General features: G+C 41.7%; 1 protein-coding gene across 1 annotated transcript in view; it reads left to right on the top strand.

The window, feature by feature from the left end:
- Positions 1-25,101, top strand: part of AVEN (apoptosis and caspase activation inhibitor) — a 160,694-nt gene that overhangs the window by 34,994 nt on the left and 100,599 nt on the right. Inside the window, exon 2 of the mRNA XM_058666118.1 lies at positions 282-459. Coding sequence (XP_058522101.1) covers positions 282-459 — 178 coding nt within the window. The remainder of the gene's footprint in view (positions 1-281; positions 460-25,101) is intronic.

Genomic DNA, 25,101 nt, shown 5'->3' with positions numbered 1-25,101 from the left:
CTATTAAGATTGAAACAGATTTTTGTAGATACCAGTTACGTACGAATTTGGACAGGGACTTCTCAGCTTTTATTCTTGATGTCTATGGAAGAGTTCATCCTGAAAAGTGACACTGGAACGATGGGTATAGGGGTGCTCTTGAAATGTAATTTAATATTCTCAGGTTGGTCTGCAAATTTGCTCTTTTTTTGTGAAACCTGTGTACTTTTTTCTTAAGCTCTGCGAGCTACAAAGGTCAAGGATTCCACTGCCTGCTTATTGATTGTGTCTAATGATTGCAGGTTGAAGATGACAGCGATGCAGAGACTTACGGAGAAGAGAATGAGGAGCAGGGAAATTATTCTAAAAGGAAGATCGTCTCTAACTGGGATCGATACCGAGACAGCGAAAAAGAGGTCGATAATGAAAGTGGAGAGTCTCAGAGGGGCACAGACTTCAGTGTCCTCCTCAGCTCTGCAGGTAGGACTTCCAGTGGCATGTTGTGAAAGTTGGCTAGATACCTGTCCTACCTTTCAAATTGTGCTTTTATAACTGGGAAAATGGGCGAAATGTGTAAGATCTGTTACTTCCTTATAACTGCATATGAATTGATAGTTATCTCCAAGGATATTATTACCAGGCTAAAGATTTAAAGGATGCAGCTGTGAGAACAGAGATACAAAACAAAAATATTTTCAGAGTTTTGAATCCCTCTTCCCACACCTTTATGTTGCTGTGGGACTCAGCTTTTCATCTGCCTGTGTTTTGAATGCCGGTACCAGGACAGTAATCAGAAGGTGATGTGTTTCCCTCCAACATTAGGGGATAAACTTCTGAGTAGGAAAGAAGAATGTTAAGTCATGAGCCAGGGCACGGTGTTCAGTGTGGTATCCTCATGCCAGGATTAGGTGACACAGAGCCTAGCCCCTTCAGGTAGAGGTTGGGAGATGATGTTGGACAGCTGGACTCTGCCAGGGTTGAGAATCTTACATTTGCCAGTCAAGTGAGTGTTACTGCCTTGTTCCCTGCGTTCTGCCTTGTTATGAAGTTCATAAGCCATTTTCTTTCTAGGTGGGAGAATGGAAATAAGGATAAAATGTGGACTGATGAGTTTCAGTTCTTACTAGCTGTCCTGCTTAAAAAAAGGAGGAAAATTGAAGTAATGCAGTAAAATTAGCTTGTGTATTACATGTGGTTGGAATTCGATTAAGTCTATAGTCAATTATTAGGACAGTATTTGGTAATGAGAAACTGCATAAATGCAGGAAATTAAACATTCTGGTCTAACACAATAGGTGTGTCCGGCTGTTTGATTTTGGTGATGTATTTTGGTTCTCTGTGTTGCTGCTGCTGTCCGTGTTTGCCCCTGCTTTCTGATGTGCCGTGTTTCTCTGATTGGTTTATCGGAAGGCTGTGGCCATCCCAGCTTTGCTACGTGCTCCCACTGCTTCTCTGCTCTGCTGATGTCTCTGTCAGTTCTCAACACAGCCTGAGTTGTCTTCATGCATGTTGCAGTGTTGGTAATGCTGACCTGTGAGAGATTTCGTTCTTTGATGAAAAAAAAAATCACTGAAATGTCCTTGGGTTGCTGTACTGTTTGGAATGAAGCTGATTTTCAGAATATTGTCCTTATTTACTGGCTGTGCGATGTGATACTTTTCTAGGTTTTGTGAAATTGCTCCTCAAAGTAGAAATGAGCTGGAGTTCCTAGTGTTTCCCACGCTCCTAATACATGGTACTGTTTGCCTTTCAAATAAATCTCTACAATTAAAAAGTCTGAATTAGAGAGGAGGACAGACAGGTCTTCCATCAGCTGGTACACCCCAAATGGCTGGACCAGGAGCTCTCCCTGGGTCTCCCATCTGGGTGCGGCGACCCAACAGTTGGGCCATCCTCAACTGCTTTCCCAGGTACATTAGCACAGGACTGAATCAGAAGTAGAGCAGCTGGGACTTGAACCTGCTCCCATATGGGACGCTGGCATTGCAGGTGGCAACTTTACCCATTATGCTACAGTGCCCCCCCGCCCCCCCCATATTAGATTTAACTGTGACAAGTTGATTGAATGGTATCTGATTGTGGTTCATGCAATGAATATTGAAGTGGCTCCTGTTTCCAGGCATGGTTTCTAGAGGCTGGTGATGCAATAATGAACAGAACAGACAAACATTTGCCTCATGGAATATATTTAGAGGGTTAAAACAAAGAAAAGGAAAGTGTAAAATGGTGCGTGGTGATGATTGATTAGGATATCAGTAAAGTGAGAAGAGCTGTTAAATTTTAACAGAGGTTGGAGGAAGTTGCATTGAGAAGTAACCTGAGGAAGGGGAGGGAAAAATTGAAGTTACTTGCAGGAAGGATGTTCCAGGCAGAGGCAGCAATAAGTGAATTGCAAGGAAGGGCAAAATAGTAGAAGCAAAGTGAACAGTAAACATAGAAACAGAGTGATTTAATGTGCTAACAACCACCTATTGTTTATGCTTCTGCCTAACGTGTAAACATGGTGTCTAGGTTCAATGCTTATCTAAATTTGTTGATTGAAACATAATTATGAAATGTAATTATCTGTATTTGTTCCAGTCTAATTTCTCTCATACCTTTTCTTGACTGTTATCCAGCAATATTCGATGACATAATTATCTAGTTTTTGAGAAACTGTCTTTCTTAGCTCTGGGTATAAAGGCACTGATGCTGAGTGTGTTCCCTGACTACCAGTGGTGCTGTCCCGAGTCTGTCATGTCATGTCAGCATTGCCCTCCGCCCACCAGATGCTGCCGTGTGCCACTGAAGGGTGGACGTTGCCCTCCGCCCACCAGATGCTGCCGTGTGCCACTGAAGCGTGGACGTTGCCCTCCCCGTGTGACAGGATCCAAATCTTTTCTCAAATGAGGTCTGCTTGCTTCAAAGTATGCTTCCTATTTTATTTCTCCTTCTAAATGAGCTGGGCGATGCATCTGCTTCTGACTCAGTATTTTTGGCAAGAGCACGCCTAGCTTGATGTGTGTATTCTGAGGAGGATTTCCACCGCAGCAGTGAATTGTAAAGGCTGGTGATTAGAGTGGATTCCTGTCTCTCACACGGTTGGCGTATGCATATGTTGGTGTTTTCCCTTCACAAGGTAGTTAGCCTTTTCCCAATAAAGCTCAAGATGCAGCCCTGACACCCTGGAGGTTCTTTACGGATTGTGGTGTGTGTGCAAGGGTGTTCACGACTGTATCCTGTGAAAAAGCCACGAATGGAAGCTGCTCAGGTGGCCACGGATAAGAGTGAACACACCATCAGATGGATATTTTCCTAATATAATAGAGTGAAAAGCACTATATATTCACAGAATACCTCAACGTAATTCTGTTTGCATAAAGGAAAAATACGGAAAAGTAAAGCATTGGAGTTGGCACATTTTAAATGATAAAACTAAAACCAAGGGCATGGTCATTGTGAAGGTCGGGATGGTAGCCAACTATAATGGGGAAATGAGCAATAGTGGTTGTGGAGGGGAACAGAACAACTGGTGTGTGTGTGTGGGGGTAGGTCATTTGTGTGTGGTTGGTGGTAGCCTAGATATTGGCCTGGATATTAGCTAATTGTGTTGCTTTAATAATTCTTTAAATTGTTAACATGTATTATCCATTAAAATAGATCGTAAAATCTAAGAAAAATGACATCATAATATTGAAATGGATTTCAAATGCTAGAATTTCAGTTTGTACCAATGACGAGGAGCCATTTCAGGGAGAAAACACCTTTTTCTGCACCCTCACCCCGGGCCAAGCAGACCCTACCATTGAATTTTCTGGCCACGGGCAGTGGTGGTCTCATTTTTCTGTTGTAGTCGGTATGGGAGGTAGATGATTGGCTTGGAACTGTATCTTTCTGGTAGGATTGGGAGTGTATAGCTGTCCTCCTGGAGGACATTCATTCCTGTAGGACAGATATTCATGCCTTGGTTATCTTTTTGAATGGTACTCTTTGAGTTTTAAGTTGTGCTTCAACAGCTTTAAAATGGTCCCCTGCTGTCACTGACTGCTACATCTTTAGGCAGTTTCTTCTGCCCTTCACTTTTATTTTTCAAGTGGCGAGTCACTGAATTCATGTCAAGTGCATAGTCTGTACAAGATGTTGCTGATAATGAGCAATAGAAAACTGTGGTGTGACTAGAATGTGCTGGAGGAAAGTTGTAGATATACGTGGGAAAAGTCTATGTGCAAGTCTGTGTGGAACACATTAAAATATTTAGGTTACAGTTAGGTCAGCACAGTTCTATGCGTATTTGCATTGAAAACTTTTAGATATCTTTCAATGTAATGTCATGAAAAGTTGATTCTGGGGGGAAGATGGCAGTAATATGTGAGTGATTTGAAAGAGCAATTAAATGTTATTCTGGCAGCTGTGCTTTTCTTTTCTTTTTTTTTTTTTTTTTTGTTTTCAAGATTTTCATTTGAAAGGCAGATTTACAGAGAGAAGAGACAAAGATCCTCTATCTGCTGGTTTGCTTCCCAAATGGCCACAATAGCTGATTTGAGCTGAGCCTGCCTAAAGCTGGGAGCCAGGAGCTTCTTTTGGGTCTCCCACATAGGCACAGGGTTCCAAGGGCTCTGCTCACCCTCGCTTGCCTTTTCCAGGCCCCAAGCAGGGAACTGGATCAGCAGTAGAGCAGCCACGAGAGGAACCATGTGGGACGTTGGTGCTTGCAGGCAGAGGATTGGCCTGTTGAACCATCGCACCAGCCCCAACCTGTGTCTTTAAGACCTTGAATCTTGTTTTCTGCATTTTGGGATGGTATTTGCATTCACTATTGGCTCCTTTTTGCTGTGTGGTTTGTAGTTTGTAGTGACAGAGGCTCCTACTACAAAGGCGATTCAGAAGAAGAGCTTCCTTTTGGTATTTGAATTATCTGACAAAACAAATAGAACTATGCTCACAAAGTATTAAAATTCATTTTGATTACCAAAGTTCATGATGAGGTCTTTCTTACAACTGGATACTCAAGTGGGCTTAGCTCAGTTTTTTCTATTTTAAAGCCTCAAAGATAACAGCAGCTGGGTGTCAGCTGTTTGAATGCTGCCCTGTTGGTGTTCAGCACCATTTCGCATGCTCGGCTGCTTGCCGGCTCTTTGGCTTGACTGGCCCTGTTGCACCTTGTTCTTTATCGTGGTGTACTTCGATTTCCTGGCCTGAAGCTGGCCTGAAGCAGACCCAGCCTGGGCAGCTTTCTTTCCCCTTTCTGTTAGCTTTCAATCTGACAGCACTAGTTGAGGGAGTCATTGCTGATCCTCCTTAAGTTTTCTGATTTCCTCCTTTTCTTCCTCCCCTCTTGTTCTTTCTTAGTCTCCTCCATGGTCTTTGGCTGTAGGGCTACTGGATTGGCCTTTTTGGCTTTATTTAGTGTTTCTTCAGCTTCTTTCCCAAGTACAGTTATTCCCCACTTATTTGAAGAGGGAAAGGAAGGTGAAAGGGAGGGGGGAAACACTGCCAGCCACTGCTTACCCCCGAAGTGGCCCAGTGGCTGCAGCCAGGAGCTCACCCCAGGCCTCTGAGGTGGGTGACAGGACCCACTTGTCCTATCCCAGGAGGTAGCAAGGATGGCTCATCAGCAAGAAACTGGAATTGAGAGCTAGAGCTGGTTCTTGAACACAGGCTCTCTGGCCTGGGGCGCACCTCTTGTAACTGCTAGGTCAAAGGCGTGCTGCCACCTTTTACCTTTTGAGGAAAGGATGTGTGGATCTTTTTTCTTCCTTTTTTTTTTTTTTTTTAAATTTTGGATGTGTGGATCTTTACTGAAAATCTAGTTGTCTTAGTCATTCAAATTTCAGAGAACATTCAACTAAAGACTCAATCTCAGCATTGTCAATGCTTCTGTTTTCCTTCATTTTCTTGTTTAGCTCTTATTTTAACTTACACTTGACTTTGTTCATTTCCTTCTTTTTTGTAAAGTAATGGGAGGTCTGTGTCTATACCAGGTGTCAGGTTCAGAGATCATGGCAAATATGTTGGACAAATTCAGTATTATCAAATTCTGCAACTATTGATTCCTTAGATGCTTGTGTATTCCCCGAATCGGAATGCTTTCTTTTGACCCGTGGGTCTCTGTTACATAGTTGGGAAGTCTTTTCTATAAATAGATCTATTTCTACATTATTTTCATATTCATTTGCCATCATAGAGATATTCTTAAAGGTTTATTATTTTGAAAGGCAGATTACATAGAGAGCATAGATACAGAAAGAGGATGAGCGCTTCCATCCACTGATTCACTCCCTAAACACTTCTAATGACCGGAGCTGGGCTGGCCCAAAGCTAGGAGCCTGGAGCTTTTCTTGGGTCTCCTGTGTGAGTATGGGGGCCCAAGGACCTGGGTCATCTTGTGCTGCAGAGATACATAGAGATACTCTGAATCTAATTTTAATCTGTGCTTGTTTTCATGACTTCTGCCATTTGTTTAGTGCTTCCATTAAATTGAAGTCTGTTAGGTGGTTTTAACACGTTGAATTTTGTTGTCCTCAGAGGCACCCAACTGTGGTTCAGTTTGATTTGTTCCTTCAAAGTTTTTTTCCCTAGTAAATGAAAGTCACCAAAATGATACTTGATTCTATGATGCATTTTGTCCTCCAAGGCAGTCAATGTTTTTGCATCTTCACTTTTGACAGCTGAGATTATCTTTGTGGTCCCAGCCCCTAAGAGCTGAGCCAAAGGATCACTCGCAGGGACCATAGTTCTCAAGTTCCTTTCAAGGCCTGAATGTTTTTTGCACAGATTATTAATTTACATTAGTTTTACTAGAAATGAAATTTTAGCGAATCTGTGTTTTTGGGGGTTTAAATTACATTTTGGTTGATCCTGTTTCATCAAATCTGGGTGCTGCACTCTAATAGCTTTCAGCACATTCCTCTCAATTGCTCAGCTCTCTGGTTATCTTTCAGACTCCAATTTCCTTTTGCCAAAAGACAGTCTTAATTTTAGGGGAATTGGAATGGAGAGTAAATAAATGGCTAAGATAAGTGGAAGTTTATGATCAATGGAAGTTGGTTCTGTACTTGATCTAGAAAGCATCTTTTGGAAAGTCTTTTTTTTTTAAAGATTTATTTTATTTTCGTTACAAAGTCAGATATACTGAGAGGAGGAGAGAGAGGAAGTGGAGCTGCCGGGATTAGAACCAGCGGCCATATGGGATCAAGGCGAGGACCTTAGCCACCAGGCCACACTGCCGAGCCCGGAAAGTCTTGAAAGTTAGTATAGAATAGAACCTCTTTCGGGCCCGGCAGCGTGGCCTAGCGGCTAAAATCCTCGCCTTGAAAGCCCCCCGGATCCCATATGGGCGCCGGTTCTAATCCCGGCAGCTCCACTTCCCATCCAGCTCCCTGCTTGTGGCCTGGGAAAGCAGTTGAGGACGGCCCAAGGCTTTGGGACCCTGCAGCCGTGTGGGAGACCTGGAAGAGGTTCCTGGTTCCCGGCTTCGGATCGGCGCGCATCGGCCGTTGCGGCTCACTTGGGGAATGAAACATCGGATGGAAGATCTTCCTCTCTGCCTCTCCTCCTCTCTGTATATCTGACTTTGTAATAAAAAATAAATAAATCTTAAAAAAAATTAAAAAAAAAGAATAGGCAGTCTTAAATTTAAAAAAAAAAAATAGAACCTCTTTCAAAGTAAGTCGTAAACTGGGTAAATTCAGAGGCCATGTAAGTGGCAGCTATAACCTTCGGACTCTGACAGTAAGGTCCTCTGTTTGAGCATGTGTAACTGAGGTTGTGGAATGAATGTTTAGGTAGTGGGACAGAAGGTGTTTGTCCAATGAGTGTCAGATGACCTCCCTTGGGTTCCGGTTGCCTGTTAAGAGTCACATGGCTCTGAGAAAGTGAAACTCTTGGAACCTTTTGTTGTTTCAATAACCAACACTACTAAATCAAAACGAACACCTTGCATTTAACTTAGGCTTTTCTGAAGATCATGTGGCATTATTTAAAAATTGATCACCTTCAAAATATTTGTGTAATATCTTAAGAAAATGGGTAAGGGTGTACTGTGAGTCATCTATGAAGTCTCACCATCAACAATGGGGCTGTCATTAAAATATCCAAGCATGTCCTAAAGTGAGTAACTTAGAATGTGAAACACTAGGCCCACTAACTTTTTTGGCAGAATTTGTTTTTTTTTGGCAGCCATAGAGGGACAGGCAAGGTTATTTGACCTTTGCAGTAGTTCTATTGCATTTTACCTAAATGTAGCAAGGTAGTGTAACCAGTGATCTCGGAGGGTATGCTTCAGCACAAAAGGAATATATGTGTGTGAATGGAACACTGTGGCCACTAATGACCCCGTGATAGCAAGTGACCTGAAGCTAATCAGCTGATGGTGATATCAAGTGCTGTCATTTGCTGAACATGTACCAAGTTCAGGCATTGTACTGAAGTAAGAAGTGTTACGTAGGAACTTAAAAATCATATTTTGGTTTAAATATAATAATTGCACGTATTTATGGGAAACAATACATTCTTAATACACATGCACTAAGCAGTATCACATTTGGGCACTTGGTATATCTGTAACTTTAGGCATTTATCACTTTGGGAATATTAAAGTCTTTAGCTATTTTGAAATACAGTTAATTGTCAACAAAAGTTATCCTGTGGATAGTTCTGCTTAAATTTCATTAGCTTCTAATCCAGTAGGTAGGATACATTTCACTATTTCTATACATGTTGATACTAACCCTTGGGCACAATATAGCCAGAAAGCAAGTAACCAAATGGCTTTATTAAGTTCTTGCCTAGAAATTCTTCAAATGCAAATAAGTTCTCCAATCAAAAGGCATAAAATAAGTGAATGGATTCAAAAGCAAAACCTAACTGTGCTGCATAGCAGAGACTTACTTTACCTTAAAATTCATCTATAGAAAGTGAAGGAATGGATTTTCTACACAAATGGAAACAGACAACAACAAACTTTATGTTATTTGTTTCCTTTTGACCTAATGATAATGAGTCAATGTATCAAGATGATAATAACAATTAAGGTATATATATATCACTCCCAACACTGGTGTGTCCCAAGTCAGTAAAGCAGCTACTTAGATGGAAGGGAGCACACTAGTCCTGGTGGATTTCAGTATGGTAGTTGCACATTATTCATGGTTTTTCTTCCATAGTTTACCAGTGGTCTGAAAATATGAATCTTTCCTAGAATTTTCCATGTAACAAGTTTTTAACTGCATGCTGTTTCAGTGTGATGGAATCTGGTACTTTTTTGTCCCATCCTACCTGGGATGTGGATTAGCCTTCCGTGCAGAGTGTCTGTGCTCTGCATACCACCTCCCTGCCAGTCACTTAGTAGCTGTGTACATCATTGGATTGGCTGGTGTGGATTGCAGCGCATCAGCTCAAGTAACCCTTACGTAGTCGCCTGATGCTGCATCAAAGTGACTGCATCGTTTATTTTGCTTCATCTCATTACACAGGTATTGCACAATCTAATGTCATCTGTGCATGAAGTAAAATGTTTTGAGAAACAGATCAGGTTCACTTTAATTACACCATATTTTTGTGATTGTTTCATTTGTTTGTGTCCAATTTATAAATCCTACATACGTGCCTATGAAAGTTTAATAAAATAATATACAAATTAGTTTGGTATTATATTTAGTGTGAGGCTCCCACTAGGGGTACTGAAGTATATTCCCCATGGATAAGGGGAGACTACCCCACTTTTTACATTGGACAAGTCATTCAGACAGCAAATCAATTAGACGTATTCTAATACACTTGAGGCCCAAACATTCTACCCAATAGCAACATACTCGAAATATATATGGAACATTATTTTAGGATAGATCACATTTAGGGCAACAAAATTTATACCATGGTGATATATATTTGTGTGACAGCAAGTATACTTAATCACTACAAGTTACAGGAGGAAGAATGGAAAATAAACGTGAGAATGTGGAAATTAAACAGTATACCCCTCAGTAATATTTGGGTCAAGGAAGAAATTAAAGGAGAAATTAAATACATTGAGACAAATGAAAATGGAAATACAACGTGAAAACATGGAATGCAGCAACAGTAGTAAGAGTGGTTTATAGGAACAAATGTTGTAAAGATTTCAATATTCTACTCAAAGTTACTAGAAAAGGAACAAATTAAGCCCAAAATTGTCATGAGGAAGGCAACAACGAAGATAAAAGTAGAAATATGGAATAGAATGATAGAAAACTTGGAGAATATGGCAGCCTTGGAGTTTGGTACCATTGCAGAGGAAGGAGAACAGGGCAAATTTGACAACTACCCCCAGTAAACGATAAAAATCTGGGTGAATGGAGACTTGAGGTTGACTATGGCAGCAAATGGACATTGGGAGGGTTGCCACACCCTGGGATCTGCGAAATAGACAGCATTTCAGAGCTATCCAAATGGGTCCCTGGGTTGATATTGGGTGGCGGTTCCCACTCCTGGGTACTGGGACATTTGGGAGGCTGGGAGTGGCTTCCCCCTTTATTTTCCGCTTCCCCAGAGACAAGAAGAAATGGAGAATTAGAAAACAATGATTTCGCCACTGGCCCCTAAACCTCAATCCTTCCCACCCTGATCAACCATGTAATCATCATAAAAATATTTAAAAAGCTTGGAATTGGATTTATAAATATGAACAGAATGGATAAATCCCCTGCTTGACAGAAAGGTTCAAATCAGAAGTGAAAGGGGACACTATGATTCAAAAGGTTAAAGGAGATTACTGTGAACAATGGATAGATTCCTAAAAATAGGTGTCTTTCCAAGTCTGAATCATGAAGAATAAAGTCTGAAGAGACTGATAAAGAGTAAGGAGATGGAATCAGTATTTGAAAGTCTCTTATCAAATGAAAACTCAATACCAGATGACTTTCTGGCTGACTTCCACAAACCTTTAAGGAAAAATAATTCTCTTCAAACAAGTCACCGAAGAAGGGAAGATACTTTCAAACCCATTCTATGAGGCCGCTAGTACAATGGTATCAAATCCAGATACCACAAGAGAAGAAATTCAGGCCAATGTCCCTGATGAATGTAAGTTTAAAAATCCTCAAAATACTAGCAAATTGTATTTATGCTACAACAGATGGAACATTCATCATGATGAAGTGACATTTATCCCTGGGATGCAAGGTTGGGTCAACTTACACAAATCCATAAACACCACGTACTATGGTCACAGAATGACGAAAACCAGATTATCTCATTAGATAAAACAGATTTATATGGAAGCTCTTGAGTAGCTAAAACAATGTTAATCAAAAAGACATTATACCAGATTTCAAGACTTAGTGCAAAGCAGGTGTCACAAAATTGCAGGACACTGACATTGAAGCAGACAGGACTCAGTGAAGCAGTGTGGTGCTCCCGGAAATCTAGTCTACAGCTGATTGACTCTTGACAGAGGCACCACAAACACTAAAGACCTGATAGTCTCTTAATAGTTCTGGGAAGACTGGATTGAAACTTGCTGTTTCTCTTTTTCTACAACTCAGCACAGTCTGGAACATCTGTCCAAGAAACATTCACAGCAGAAGAAACAATGAACCAAGTGCAAGAGTAGCCAACAGAATGGGAGAAAATACCTGATGCATCTGACAAAGGGTAAAAAATCCAGAATGAGTAAGAATTACATATCTCAACTAAAATAACTATTTAAAAAATGGATCATTTTGAGTCTTGACTGCTCCACTTCTGATCCAGCTGTCTGTTAATGCACCTCGAAAGCAGCAAAAGGTGGCCCAAATCTTGGGCCCTGACATCAACAGTGAAGACCTGGAAGCAACTCCTGGCTTCTCACTGGTTTAGCTGCAGCCCTTGCAGCCATTTGGGGAGTGAATCAGCAGATAGAGGAGGAGAAACCGAGACTTTCCAACTCTGCCTTTCCAATAAACTTTTTTTAATGGACAAGTACGGACAGACATTCTCAGTGTTGACAAATGGTCAACAAAAACATGAAAAACCTCCTCTAATCCCAGGGAAGTGCAAATCAAAATCACCATGTGGTATCAGCTCACTACAACTTGTTATAAAGACAAATGTTAGGGAAGATATGGACAAAGGGGACTTAAACCCACTTGGCGGGAATTCAAATTAGTCAAGTATTATGAGGAATAATATGGAGGTTCCTCAGAAGACTTATGTAGGTTTAGTACACGACCCAGCTATTCCTCCACTGGGTCTATATCCCAGAGAAATGGTGCAACGTATCCGAGATCCCTTCCTCCCCATGTTGATTGCAGTGCTATTCTCAGTAGCCAAGATATGGACGTTTCAGTAACCTAGGAGTGAAATTGATGCTAAGAAATAGTTTAATTGCTAACCTGCCAATCTAGTGAGAATTCTTGAGAAATTCAGTACTTGTGACAGGAGCCTAAGAGTGTCACAATCTATTTATCATTTCCTAAATAGTGCATCCTGGAACTATTCCAGCAGGAAAGCAAAGATTCAATCTTTAAAATGGTATTGCTGGTCTTTTAAAACAGTGAAATTTTGGGCCCGGCGGCGTGGCCTAGCGGCTGAAGTCCTTGCCTTGCATGCTCCGGGATCCCCTATGGGTGCCGGTTCTAGTCCCGGCAGCTCTGCTTCCCATCCAGCTCCCTGCTTGTGGCCTGGGAAAGCAGTTGAGGATGACCCAACGCTTTGGGACTCTGCACCCGCGTGGGAGACCCAGAATAAGCTCCTGGTTTCAGACTGGCTCATCTCCAGTCATTTTGGCCACTTGTAGAGGGAACAGGCAGAAGATTTTCCTCTGTCTTTCCTCTCTGTATATCTGATTTTCCAATAAAAATAAAGTTTAATTTTTATAAAGTTTTATTTTTGGGTTATTAAAAATAATTTCATGAATATCAAATAGCAAAAATTAATAGTGCTGTGGATTTACTATGTTAACATGAATTTCCATCCTGATGGCTGGAATACCGTGTGAGTTCTGTCAGGAAAGTGCTCAGCACTTGAGTTCTCTGGCAGTTTAAAAAATGTATACACAGGGCCCAGCACAGTAGCCTAGTGGCTGGAGTCCTCACCTTGCATGTACTGGGATCCCATATGGGAGCTGGTTCATATCCTGGCTGCTCCACTTCCCATCCAGCTCCTGCTTGTGGCTTGGGAGAGCAGTTGAGGATTACCCAAAGCCTTGGGACCCTGCACCCACAAGGGAGACCCGGAAGTAGCTTCTGGCTTTGGCTCAGCTCAGCTCAGCTCTGGCTGTTGTGGCCACCTGGGGAGTGACCCAGCAGACCTATCTCTCCTTTTCTCTGTAAGTCTGTCTTTCCAGTAAAAATCAACTAATCTTTAAAAAATATATATGTATGTTGAGGCCAGGACTCTGGTACTGCAGGCATAGCCTCTCAACCCCTTCTTCCCCCACACTGCCAATATCTCATATGAGCACTGGTTCAAATTGCTGTACTTCAATTTCAGATCCAGTTCGCAGCCAGTATGCCTGGGAAAGCAGTGAATGGCCCAAATGCTGGAGAGATCTTGAAGCAACTTTGGGTTCCTTACTTCAGCCTGGCCCAGTCCTGACTGTGAGGGACAACTGGGGACTGGACCAGCCAGTGGAAGATCTCTGTCCTTCCCTGTCTCCAACTCTGCCTGTCAAAATATTAAAACCCCCTACATTTAAAAAATAATAAACATACTTATTTGGAAAGGCAGAGTGACAGAGTACCTGCACTTTGACCTGCTGGGTCACTTTCCAAACATCAGGGACTGGGCTGGGCTGAAGCCAGCAGCCTGAAACTCCATTTGGGTCTGTGATGTGGGTACAGGAACCCAAGGACTGCGGTGGTCATCCTCTGCCTTCCTAGGCCATTAGCAGGAAGTTAGATTTTAAGTGGATAGCCATGAATGACCAACTTATGTGGGTAATTGGATGTATTGCACTATGTCAATGGTCTCATGCATTTCCTACCAAAGTTTTTCTCCTTTTAAAAACTTCAAGTCCTGGCAAGATAGTGAAACCAGCAATTTTAGTAGTCTAGCATGAATCTGTTGCAAAAAAATAGGAAAAGTGGTTGAGCTTTCACAATATTTTTTTGTAATTAAAACTGACGTCTAGCCCTAATTAAATTTTAAAATGCTTAATATTGGGGGCTGGTGTTGTGGTGTAATGAGTTAAGTTACCACTGGGACACCAGCATCCCAGATGGACACTGGATTGTGTCCTGGCTGCTCTGACCTGGCTCCCAGCTAATGTGCCTGGGAAAGCAGAGGAAGATGACCCAAGTACTTGGACCCTTGCAACCATTTGCAAGGCCTGGACAAAGCTGGCTTTGGTTTGGCCCAGCCCTGGCTGTTTGTGGCCATTTGGGGAGTGCAGTAGTGGGTGGGTGGTTTGTCTCTGTAACTTAACTCTTCCTTTTAAATCTAAAGCAGATTTTATTTTCTCATGCTTATTGGATTTTTCAGAGAAGTTGCAAAGACAATGCAGAGAATCCCTAGGTATCCTGTATCCAGCTCCCCTTGTGTTAACATTTTGCCCATCTCAAAAATTAGCATTGGTATGGGACAGACTTTCTTTGAATTTCTCCAGTGTCTCCCACTGAAGCCCTTTCTTTTCCAGCTCATGATACCACATTGTGTGTATTCACATCTCCTTGGTTTGTTCTAGCTTTGTGACTTTGTCTGTCTTTCCTGAACTTGACACTTTTGAAGAAGAGTGTTCAGATATGTTTGTAGGACGTCCCTCAATTGGGAGTTTTTCTGCTTTCTTTCCTCCTTACTAGAGGGAGGTTATGGTCTTGGGCAAGAACAGCATTGATCTGATGTGCCTTTCTTGTCGAGTCATGGCAATGGACGCGTTCATCCACAGGAGTTGGGCGCTGATGGTGGTAGCTGGGATCCCTCGGGTGAGACAGCCTGCTAGGGCTGTCTATGCTGAAAATTCCTGCTTGTCTCTTTCCATTCTTTGTTCCCAGAAGGGAGTCACTAAGGCTCACACTCAAAGGGCTGGGAATTAAGGATGGCTGTCAAGAAATTTGTGGTTCTGTGTAGAAACAATTGAACTTGGGGAAATATTTTTGAGGCTAAGCAATTATTATTTTTTCCTGGAAGTTCAGAAGAATCGATGATCTGAAAATGAGGCCGAGAATTGCTTCAGACCAGAGGCCAAGCACACTGGCCAAATATTTGGATCTTTGTACTTATATTTTAATTGCAGTTATTCCTATTATATGTGGTGCAGTTTTTATGTCAGTTTCTTTGAGGCATGAAGCATTTTTACAAGGATACTTTAGAAAGTTCATGGAAGGTGGGAATAAAAAGATAAGTTTATTTTGCTGCAAAATTTGAAATCCTCGCACAGTTGTTTTGTCATAATACACAGTTCTTGTAAACTTTTTGAAAGCCCCTTATAACTGAATGACCAAAGTACATTTTTGAAGTGAGGTAAAATCAATTTATTTTGGTTTATTGTTACAAAAATGTATTTTATCTTTTAGTATTTGACTACATAGTAAGAAGCTAAACATAGAGCTATATTTGACATAAGTATGTGTGTATATGATTTTACATATACTTGTCTAAAGTCTATTGCTTAGGGAAAGTCTGCCTTAAAGCAATGTTTCTTGTGTCTGTGTAATTAGGAGTTACAACTTCTAGAAGTTATTCCTGCTGGGTGAGAGGCAGGCATGTTCCAGGATCCAGCAGCTTTCCTAGCACTTGCCAAACATTTGGTCGACCTTGAAGGTGGTGTTTCAGGGCTTTTGTCCAAACTTGTCCAGAGAGGTGATGTGGTTAACATGCTTTTCAATTCATAAAAAGCGAAGCATCATGACATTTTGACATGATTTTTTATTCCATTCCACCATTCTCGGCAATCTCATAATTAAATATTTTTGAATTATTAACAGAATAATTATGAATTATTTGGGGAGTGCTTGAGGAGTGAATTATTAACTGCTTGGGGAGTGAATTATTGGACTGAAGATCTTCTCTTCCTCTCTGTATATCTGACTTTACAGTAAAAATAAATCTTAAAGAAATACTTAGGAGTAAGATGTTTAAAAATCTTGAAGCATTTTTCAAAGCTTATACAATCTTTTAGAGAAATTTGGAGATTTTGTCGGTAGTAGGTCAGTAACAGTTGAATTGGATTTGACAATTGGGACTGGGATCTAAACTCATTACCACTGTACTCCACAATAGCTTTTAATAGTTACTTTCAGAGATACCTTATTTTCTTTTGTACTGAGCACAGCACTTCCAACTCTTGGGGGTCTTTATACTAGAACTTGGGTGCAAAAGACATGAGTGTTTACAGGGTATGACTTTACAGGAACATGAAATTGAGGTGGCAGTATTGTTGTAAAATATTGGGACCAACCTCTGAATTAGGTTGGCCAATAACTACCTATATATGGGAGAGTGGTCAGGAGAGACATAGGTGTAAACAAAGGTGTTGAAATAACTAATTTACAGAGTGTCTGACTGGGTATTTAGTACTTGGTAATGTTTTATCTAAATCCGAAATAATTCTGTAAGGTTGCTATTAGGGTATTTGGCTTGTGAGGTAAATTAGGCTCAAGGAAGTTGAGTAACTTATCCAAGATCACATGACCAGTCTGTGATAGAACTGCAGTAGGACTTCTGTCTGATTCCCCACATCCATTACTAGTTTTCAAATGGTACGGTTGGGAGAATCAAAATGGTGGAATAGGGTAAAGACACATTTAAACAGACGGAAAAGCATTTAATCAAGATGAAGCAGAGAGGACATATTTCAGGAAATAGGAAAGGACAGAACAACAGCAGAGGGGTACCTGAAGACTGACAGATGCAGGAAAGCAGTGGGCACAGCAGTGTGGTGTTGCAGTGGCTGATACTCCAGCACAGTGATCTGAACTCCACCAGCAGCCGGAACTCCACCAGCAACCAACTGGGAGCTTGGGAGGTGAACCCAGACAAAGAACCGTCCGTCCTGCTGGTCTGTTTGATTTGACCAGGAGCAGAGACAGAGCAGCAGATCCCAGACAGGCAGTGCGAGAACAGAGTGGATTTCATGGCCCAATTGGCCCCCTAGAGCTGAATTGGGCGCCATTTTGTGTAAGCAGGAAAGGGCAAGGGAAAGGACTGAGCATATGCTGAGCTGAGAGTGAACTCATTTCTGACTCAGTGAACTGCATCAACGTGGCATTCTACAGGTTCCACCCAAGACAGGTCTGGGTAGACCTCAGACCTGATGGCCAACAGATCAAAAACTTTAGTGGTATGTCAGGCGCCATTTTGTACACTGTGGCAATAGCTTTAGGGCTGCAGGGGACAACAGTGAACTGCACATGTGCTGTGCTAGTGAGAACTCACTGAGTTCAGAGGATTGCACTGGTCCCGCAGGAAAACAATACCAACTGTGGCATCGTACGGGTCAAAATAGGTCCGTGTGGCACCCAGTCCAACAGATTCTGACAAGATCAGCGCCAGCAACAACCTAACTATATAGGACACCTGGTGTCTCCCAAATGCTGAGACCTGCTCCAACCAGAACTGGGAGAAAGGTTGCAGAGACAACAGAGCAGCCTCAGCATGGTATCACAGGAGGTGGAGAGTGGTGAGCCAGGAGTTGGGGCTATGGAGTTCTTTGTGGAAATCTAACATAAGAACCCAGAATGGAACTTGCTGGAGGTTGTGGCACAATTGGATGCAAGCAAAGAGTTGTGTACCAACCGCAATAAGTAAAATCGCATTGTAGACCTGTGGGTGACACGGCTTAGAAACCTGCCCCAGGGAGAAGACTCTGATAACCAGAAGTACAATGACCAAGAGCAAAAGAAGAGACAAAGGCACAATGAATATTACTGAAAACTCCCCTTGCAAGGGAGCAAAACCCAGTGCCAACTTCAGAGTTAACTGAGGAAGACATCGAGAAAATGGGGCACACAGAATTCATAAAGCTCATTTTAAAGCTTCTGATCAACAATGAGAAGCACATACAAGAGTTCAAAGAATTTAAGGAATATTTTACACAAGCAATAGCAGCAATAAAACAAATCAAGGCTGATATATCACAAATTAAGAACACAGTAGAGCAAATTAAAGGTACAGTGGAGAGTCTCCAAAATAGGATGAAGCAAGCAGAAGAAAGAATCTCAGAATTGGAAGGTATTTCCTGTCATCAGGGGTAAGCAAACAAAAAGCTGGAAGCAGAGTTGGATCAGGCCCAAAAAAGTATTCAAGAATTGAAAGACACTATTAAGAGGCCAAATATAAGAGTTATCTGAGTCTCAGAAGGTGCAGAAAAAGAAGCTGAGTTTACAAATGTATTTAATGAAATAATAAAGGAAAATTTCTCTAATCTGGAGAAAGAATTGGGAAACAAGATCCAGGAGGGGCACAGAACTCCCAACAAAGTTGACTAAAAGTGATCTGCACCAAGACACATGATCATCAAGCTCTCTTCAATTAAACGTAAGGAAAAGATCCTGAAATGTGCACGTGAAAAAAATCAATTGACATATAAAGGAATGCCAATTAAACTCACAGGAGATCTCTCACAGCAAACTTTACAGGCAAGAAGAGAATGGAGTGAAATATTCCAGATTCTAAAAGAAAAACATTGTCGGCCTAGGATAACATATCCAGCAAAGCTTTCTTTTGTCTTTGAAAATGAAATAAAATTCTTGCACAGTAAAGAATAGCTAAAAGAATTTGCCTCTTCCAAACCTGCCCTACAAATGATACTTCAAGATGTTCTCTTGACAGAGAAGAGGAATAGCACCAAACAAAACCAAAGGCAAATGTGAAGAATATCCCAGTAAAATGACAACAGAAGACTAAACCAATGAACAACCCATTCCTAAAATGACAGGACCAACGTAACACCCATGTATATTAAACTCTGAATGTAAATGGCTTAAGCTCAATCAAATGTCATAGATTAGTAGACTGGATTAAAAAACAAAACTCATCTATTTATTGTCTGGAGGCGACACTTCAACAAAGATCAGCGGAAACTATATCACATGGGTTTTGTTTTCTGTTGGTTTCATCTCTTCAAAACACTTTCTTCTGATTAAATGATTCAGTGATTTGTAGATCATGCAGTGGCATCATTTTCTTCAAGAAGGTTCTTGATTTTTCATTTCTTCAGCTACACATTAGTCATTTAATAGCATGTTATTTAACTTCTTGGTGTTAATTTTTTTTCTCCCAGATGTTAATTTGTTTTGTGGCTTTTCATTTAAGGGGATGTATAGTAGCTGTGTAATGGAGACTGTCATATCTAGTAACATGTCATTTAACTTCAGGGCGTTGTAAATTTCTATTTTTCTTTCTATTGTTGATTTTGTATCATGACTTTTCATTTGAGGGGATGTACAGTAGCTGTCAAATGGAGTCTAACATCCAGATGTGAGGATGTAGTGTGGTATGCATTTCTGCTTCTAGACAAAGATGGACTTAAAATGAAACTGTTTACTATATCTTGACAATAGGATGCTGGACTCTCTGCCATTGTCCATGCCTGCAATGATGGACATATGACTGAGTATGAAGAACTATATGTTAGTAATGATATAGAGGAACTAGATGGGGGGGAGGGAATTGGGGAGGGGAAAAGGGAATATGGAACTGTATCATAAAATGATAGCAATAATAAAATGTAAAAAAAGAAAACAACAACAACAACAACAACAAAAACAAATGGTACGGTTGCCTTTTGCAGTGTACATGCAGTTGGCTGTACCGAAATCAACTCCTTTGATACGCTGTATGGAAAACAAATAATTTCCTTTTTTGGGAGGAACAGTCAAATGATCCTCCATGCCTCCATCCTTTTTCCTAGTGTATGTTGTGTTTAATACCAATAAACGTTTGGCTACTAAAGAAAAATGTTGTGCTTAGTTGGTAGCTTTTGATCTGGTCATGATAATGGAAACATTACTTCTATCATTTAACTTTCTTTAAACCAAAAATCCTGGAAAACAGAAAAGGGATTATTTCAAGCCAGCATTGTGACACAGTGGGTTATATTATTCCCTGTAATGTCAACATCCCATATAAGCACCAGTCTGAGTTCTGGCTGCTGAGTTTCCAATCCAGCTCTCTATTGTTGTGTGTAGGAAAGCAGTGGAAGATGGCCAAAGTGTTTGGACCTCTAACACCCATATAAGAGACCCAGGCCTTACTTGTACAGCCCAGGCCATTGGAGCCATTTGAAGAATGAACCAGTAGATGAAAGATAGCTTACTGTTTGTCCCTGTCTCTCCCTATCTCTGTAACTGCCTTTCAAATAAGTAAGCTTTATTTTAACTGACTTGTTACTATAGAGATATTCAGGAATTATAACATGTAAATGAGTTTTCTTGAGTGTTGATAATTAAGCAGGAAGATAATTGTATTATAAGCTGTGTGTGCTGAAAATTAAGTGAAATTTTTCTGGGTCATATTTCCTTGAAAAATTGATAAGGCATTTGTATTAATAACTTTCATAGCACCTCTTGGGTTTCTTATTCAGATGTCCTCTGCCCACAGTTTTGACAATTAAGAGGGCCTGCTGCCAAGGCTTGGCGGAGGTTTAGAAAAATTTGTTTTGCCAAATTCGTACATAAGCTCAGTTTGACCTTAGTAAACATGGCATTTGTTCTTTTATTTTGGTGATCCCTATCTTAAATCTTAATAATAAAAAACAACTTATTTGAAAAACAGAGTGCTGGAGAGAACACCTCCAGCTGCTGGCTCACTCCCCAGAAAATTGCAAAGCCAGGACAGGCTTGAGCTGCAGTGGGAGTTCGACCCGGGTTGTCCGGGGGAGTGACAGGGCTTCAGCTCTGGAGTCATCACTGCCCCTCTCAGGGTCTGCCTGAGCAGGCCATCAGAACTGGGAGCAGGAGCTGGGAGTGAAGTAGGCATTCCAGAGAGGGGACCTGAGTTTCTTTTTTTAAAATATTTTTTTTTGATGATGTTTATGTAGTTGATTAGATTGGGAAGGGTTGAAGATTAGGGAAAGGTAGATGAGACCATTGTATCCACTTTTTCTTGTTTCTTCTTCCTGTATCTGGGGAAGGTAGGAGGATAAAGCAAGAAGGCAAGTCCAGCTTCCCAGCCACCTCAGTCACCGGGGATAGGGAATGGCCATCCAGTGTCCTCTTAGGGTCCCTGGTGTGGAGCATGTTCTGAGGGTTCTGTTTAAGTGGTTAATGATAGTTCTGAAATATTGTTGATCTTGCCACTCCATCGTTGAGGAAATCCTTCCAAGGTCCATTGACTGATATAGACCACCTTAGCGTCTCCATTTGCCCAGATCTTTGCTGCCAGTGCTTGACTGGGGTAATTGGCCAGTTTGTTCTGCCCTCCTTCCTCTGTTATGTTACCAGATGTCCTCTGCAGGCTCCAATAGACTTCCATATCCCCTATGTGCATTTGGATATGCTGTTCACTGATTTGGCTAGGTCATTGAGGAGGACCAGCTCTGACACATGCACTCCAGGGTCAGACCATGAAACCTGCAGTTCTCCCCATGGTTGGAGTTCTGAGTCCAGTGATTCAGTTAGGGGAATCCCCAAAGAATCCTTGTCTGAAGTGATCCCAAACCTGACTCCTGTGTACTTGCCAGTATGGGGTCCAGCTCTGTCTGACACCCACATCAGCCTATGCACATACTGGTAGTAGCAATTGCTGGGTCAGTTCTGTTCCAGCCCCATGTCCTATGCAACCAATGGATACTGCAGCCAGCTTGACCCTGCCCACAACACATTTGGTTCTCACAAACACCAGTGGAATTGCAGCCTACTTGGAATGAACCCAATGATCTCCACAGGGCCTGTCCCCAGCCCTGGTTCCTGCACTTGCCAGTATGTGCAGCAAACTGGTCCAACGTGTCCCACATCCCATTCAGCTCTTGTATGCATCAATGGGCATTGTAGCATGTGAGGCTGGGTTAGGAGGATAGTCAGGCTGGACTGACTGACTGTACCCAGTGGTGCATGCATAAGCCAGAGTGGGTTTGGCTCGTTGGGTTTTGCTGCAGCATCAGCTGGCAAGCGCTAGGACTGGGGGCAAATCCTGTTACTCTAGACTGAAGAACCACCAGGAAAGTTCAAGATCTGGGAATGGAAGTGGGCCCAGTAGTGAAACTGTGGGCACCTCTCTGATGGGTTTCAAGTTTCACTGGTGAGCATGAGAACCAGGACTGGGGGCAGGCCTGGCTAGGCAGGAGTTGACACCTGCTGGTGTGAGTGTGGGCTGGATAGTGGGGTTGGTTGGGTTGAGCTAGGGACATGAGTATCACATCTTGTGGCTTCTTAACTGCTAGACCAAATGTCTCTTGCTCTAAAGTGAGAGTATGTATTTGCAAATTGTATTTTAGCTAATTTATTTTAACACTCTGATTGGAGGCTCTCCAGGGTAAGCTAGATTCAGGTGTATGAAAGCTATTGTTTTGCAGTCAGAATGCTTTTACAAGTTAGTGATTTTCATGTTCTTCTTGATGGTTTACTTGCATGTGGTGTAAATGGAATTTGGGGAAATTAAGGTATTTTCCTGTACCTTTGGGCAGAGCAGGGGTAATTTGGCTCTCTGTGCAGTTGATGAAAAATGGGCTGTGTTCTGGGGCAATGTGTTTTTTTAGGGTTTGCCTCTTTCTGTCACTTCCTTTTCTTTTCTGTTTGTGTACTTGATTACCGATTAAAACGCCCAAGTGTTTTGTGAACTCACTTATGTTTTGCCACCTCTATCCATCTGTGTGTGTTTAGGAATCACAGTGTTTACAAAGTGTGTAGAGACATCTGGGGGTCTTGGTCAGGGCATTGGTCAGGCTGTGGGTTTGGAGTGCTTGTGCGTGGGCCTGGGCTTGCAGCACAAAAAGTGGAATCCTTTTAGAGAAGGCTGTCCCACAGAGGACCTGTCAAGTTAAGACATTCTCAGTGTGATGGAATTGCTAACAAAATGATGATTAAGTGTAATCTATGTGGGAGTGTACATATCTGTCAGCTATACAGTGTAATTTCTAAATAAGAATTTGCCACACTTGTTATAATTTCAATGTAATTCAGCTCCACATGTTTGACTTCCTTGTACCTCAGCCTTGCCATGTCTGCTTGCTATGCGCCATACTAGTTTCCTGTGGGATCAAGAGGGGGAAGAATATACTGATTCATCTAGGCTATCTTGAAACTTCTTCCCTGTTATCTTTGTTTTTTCTTTAAAGTTGAAAATCACCATGGAAAATTGAGTTGGCTTTCCCATTTTTTAAAGATTTATTTCATTTTTATTGCATAGTGAGATATACAGAGAGCAGGAGAGAGAGAGGAAGATCCTTTGTCCAATGATTCACTCCCCAAGTGAAAAAACGGCCAGAGCTGAGCTGATCCGAAGCCAGGAGCCTCTTCCGATTCTCCCACGCAGGTGCAGGGTTCCAAGGCTGTGGGCCATCCTTGACTGCTTTCCCAGGTCTCAAGCAGGGAGCTGGACGGGAAGCAGGGCTGCCAGGTTTAGAACCGGCACCTGTATGGGATCCTGGAGCATGCAAGGTGAGGACTTTAGGTGCTAGGCCTACTGTAACGGGGGACTTTCCTTTTGAAACTGAGAGACTAGAGAATTAAGAACTGCTGTTACACACTGAATTCATAGGTAGAATGAATTAGGGCATCAATCTTGATCTCTTCTATTTATTCCGCTACTCTAATCACTAGCAGCTCATAGAATAAAAGTATATAGCCATGTGCAAGTTGTTTTTTTTTCTGGGCATTGGAGATCTTGCTTCTCTGCATCTGTCCTTGAGTGATGTTGGTATGTTATGAGCAATTAAGTCTTTTTCCTTATTCTTCAGGGGCACCATAGAATGTTCATAGTGAAGGCCATCTGGTAACGTTTGTGCTTTTTTATTTTTCAGATGGGGAAATTGAGGTTCATGAAACTTTGGAGCTTAACCTAGGAGCCTAGAGACATCTATCTGTTGGAGACTAGTGACTCAAATGAGATATTCCCTGCAGGTTCTTAGATCTTGTAGTTTCTAGCTGATAGCTGGAAGGACCTCCATTGGAATTCCAGATTTTATGGTGGAGTAGGAGTTACTTTTATTGAGGGGAGCTATAATCAGATTGTTAAACAGAGAAGAAGTAGAATGTTATATTTATTAAAAGGGCTTTTTTTTTCAAAGTTAGAGTTTAGAATATTTAAATATGTGAGACCTTCCTAAACAAAGAAGCCCGGAGTGCATACGAACCAGTAGGTCCATTACAGTGTCTGTGTTTTGGTCTGTCCTGTTCTGCTACACCTGCTCCGTATTCTTGGCCTGGCATGGCCACTGCTTTGTTTCCCGTGTCTTTTTTTTTTTTTTCATATTTTCTCTTGTTACACGTAGGAACTCAGGAGAAAAGTGTTACTCTCTGGTTTTTGTACTGTGGTTCATATTCTTTTTGGAGTTTCAGAGCCATGAGAAAGATGAAAGGAAACCAGATTTCTGTTTTACTCAGGTCCTTTGGAGACTAATTTCCAACAGGGCAATATTCATTTGGAGTTTTTCTTTCTCTCCCCGCCCCCCCTTTTTTGTTTCCGAATTATATATTTGAGAAATAGACGGGTAGACAGCTCCCACCACTTGGGGTTCATTCCCCAGGTACTTGCATTGATTGGGATTGGGCTGAGTCAAAGCCATGTGGTAGGCACCCAGGAACTGCTTCAGTAGTAGGTCGGAGTCTGGATCCTAAGCTGGGTATTGAGCGTAATGAACTGTAGGCATTCTCATTTAGTAGGCAAAACCCTCACCCTCTGTTTCCACTCTTCTTTAGTTTGAAAGGAGGGAGCATGAGAGAAACCTCCTATTCGTTGGTTCACTTCCTGAAAGACTGCAGTGGACCCTCCCTGAGGCTGAAGTCAGGAGTCAGAAATTCAGTTTGGGTCTCACAGGTGAATAGCAGGCATTCGATCTTTTTAGCTATCACCTGCTGCCCCCAGAGTGCATTATCACTCCCAGCTGGCCTTGGGAGCAGGGACAGCATTTGAACCTAACTATTCTGATGCAGGTGTGGCCATCCCAAAAGGGCTCTTAGTTGCTAAGCTAAATGCTTGTGCATCTTTGATTTTTATCTACTTGTGAGTTTTTCTGGACCAGTTCATTTGTGGTTTTAAGTAAGAATAGGGAATTTTCAATGAAAGAATCTCAACTGAATTTGATCTGTG

Source organism: Ochotona princeps, chromosome 6 (assembly GCF_030435755.1).
Source record: "Ochotona princeps isolate mOchPri1 chromosome 6, mOchPri1.hap1, whole genome shotgun sequence".
In the NCBI taxonomy this organism is placed as follows: Eukaryota; Metazoa; Chordata; class Mammalia; order Lagomorpha; family Ochotonidae; genus Ochotona; species Ochotona princeps.
Note: the sequence above shows the minus strand (reverse complement) of the source record. Positions and strands in the feature narration are given on the sequence as shown.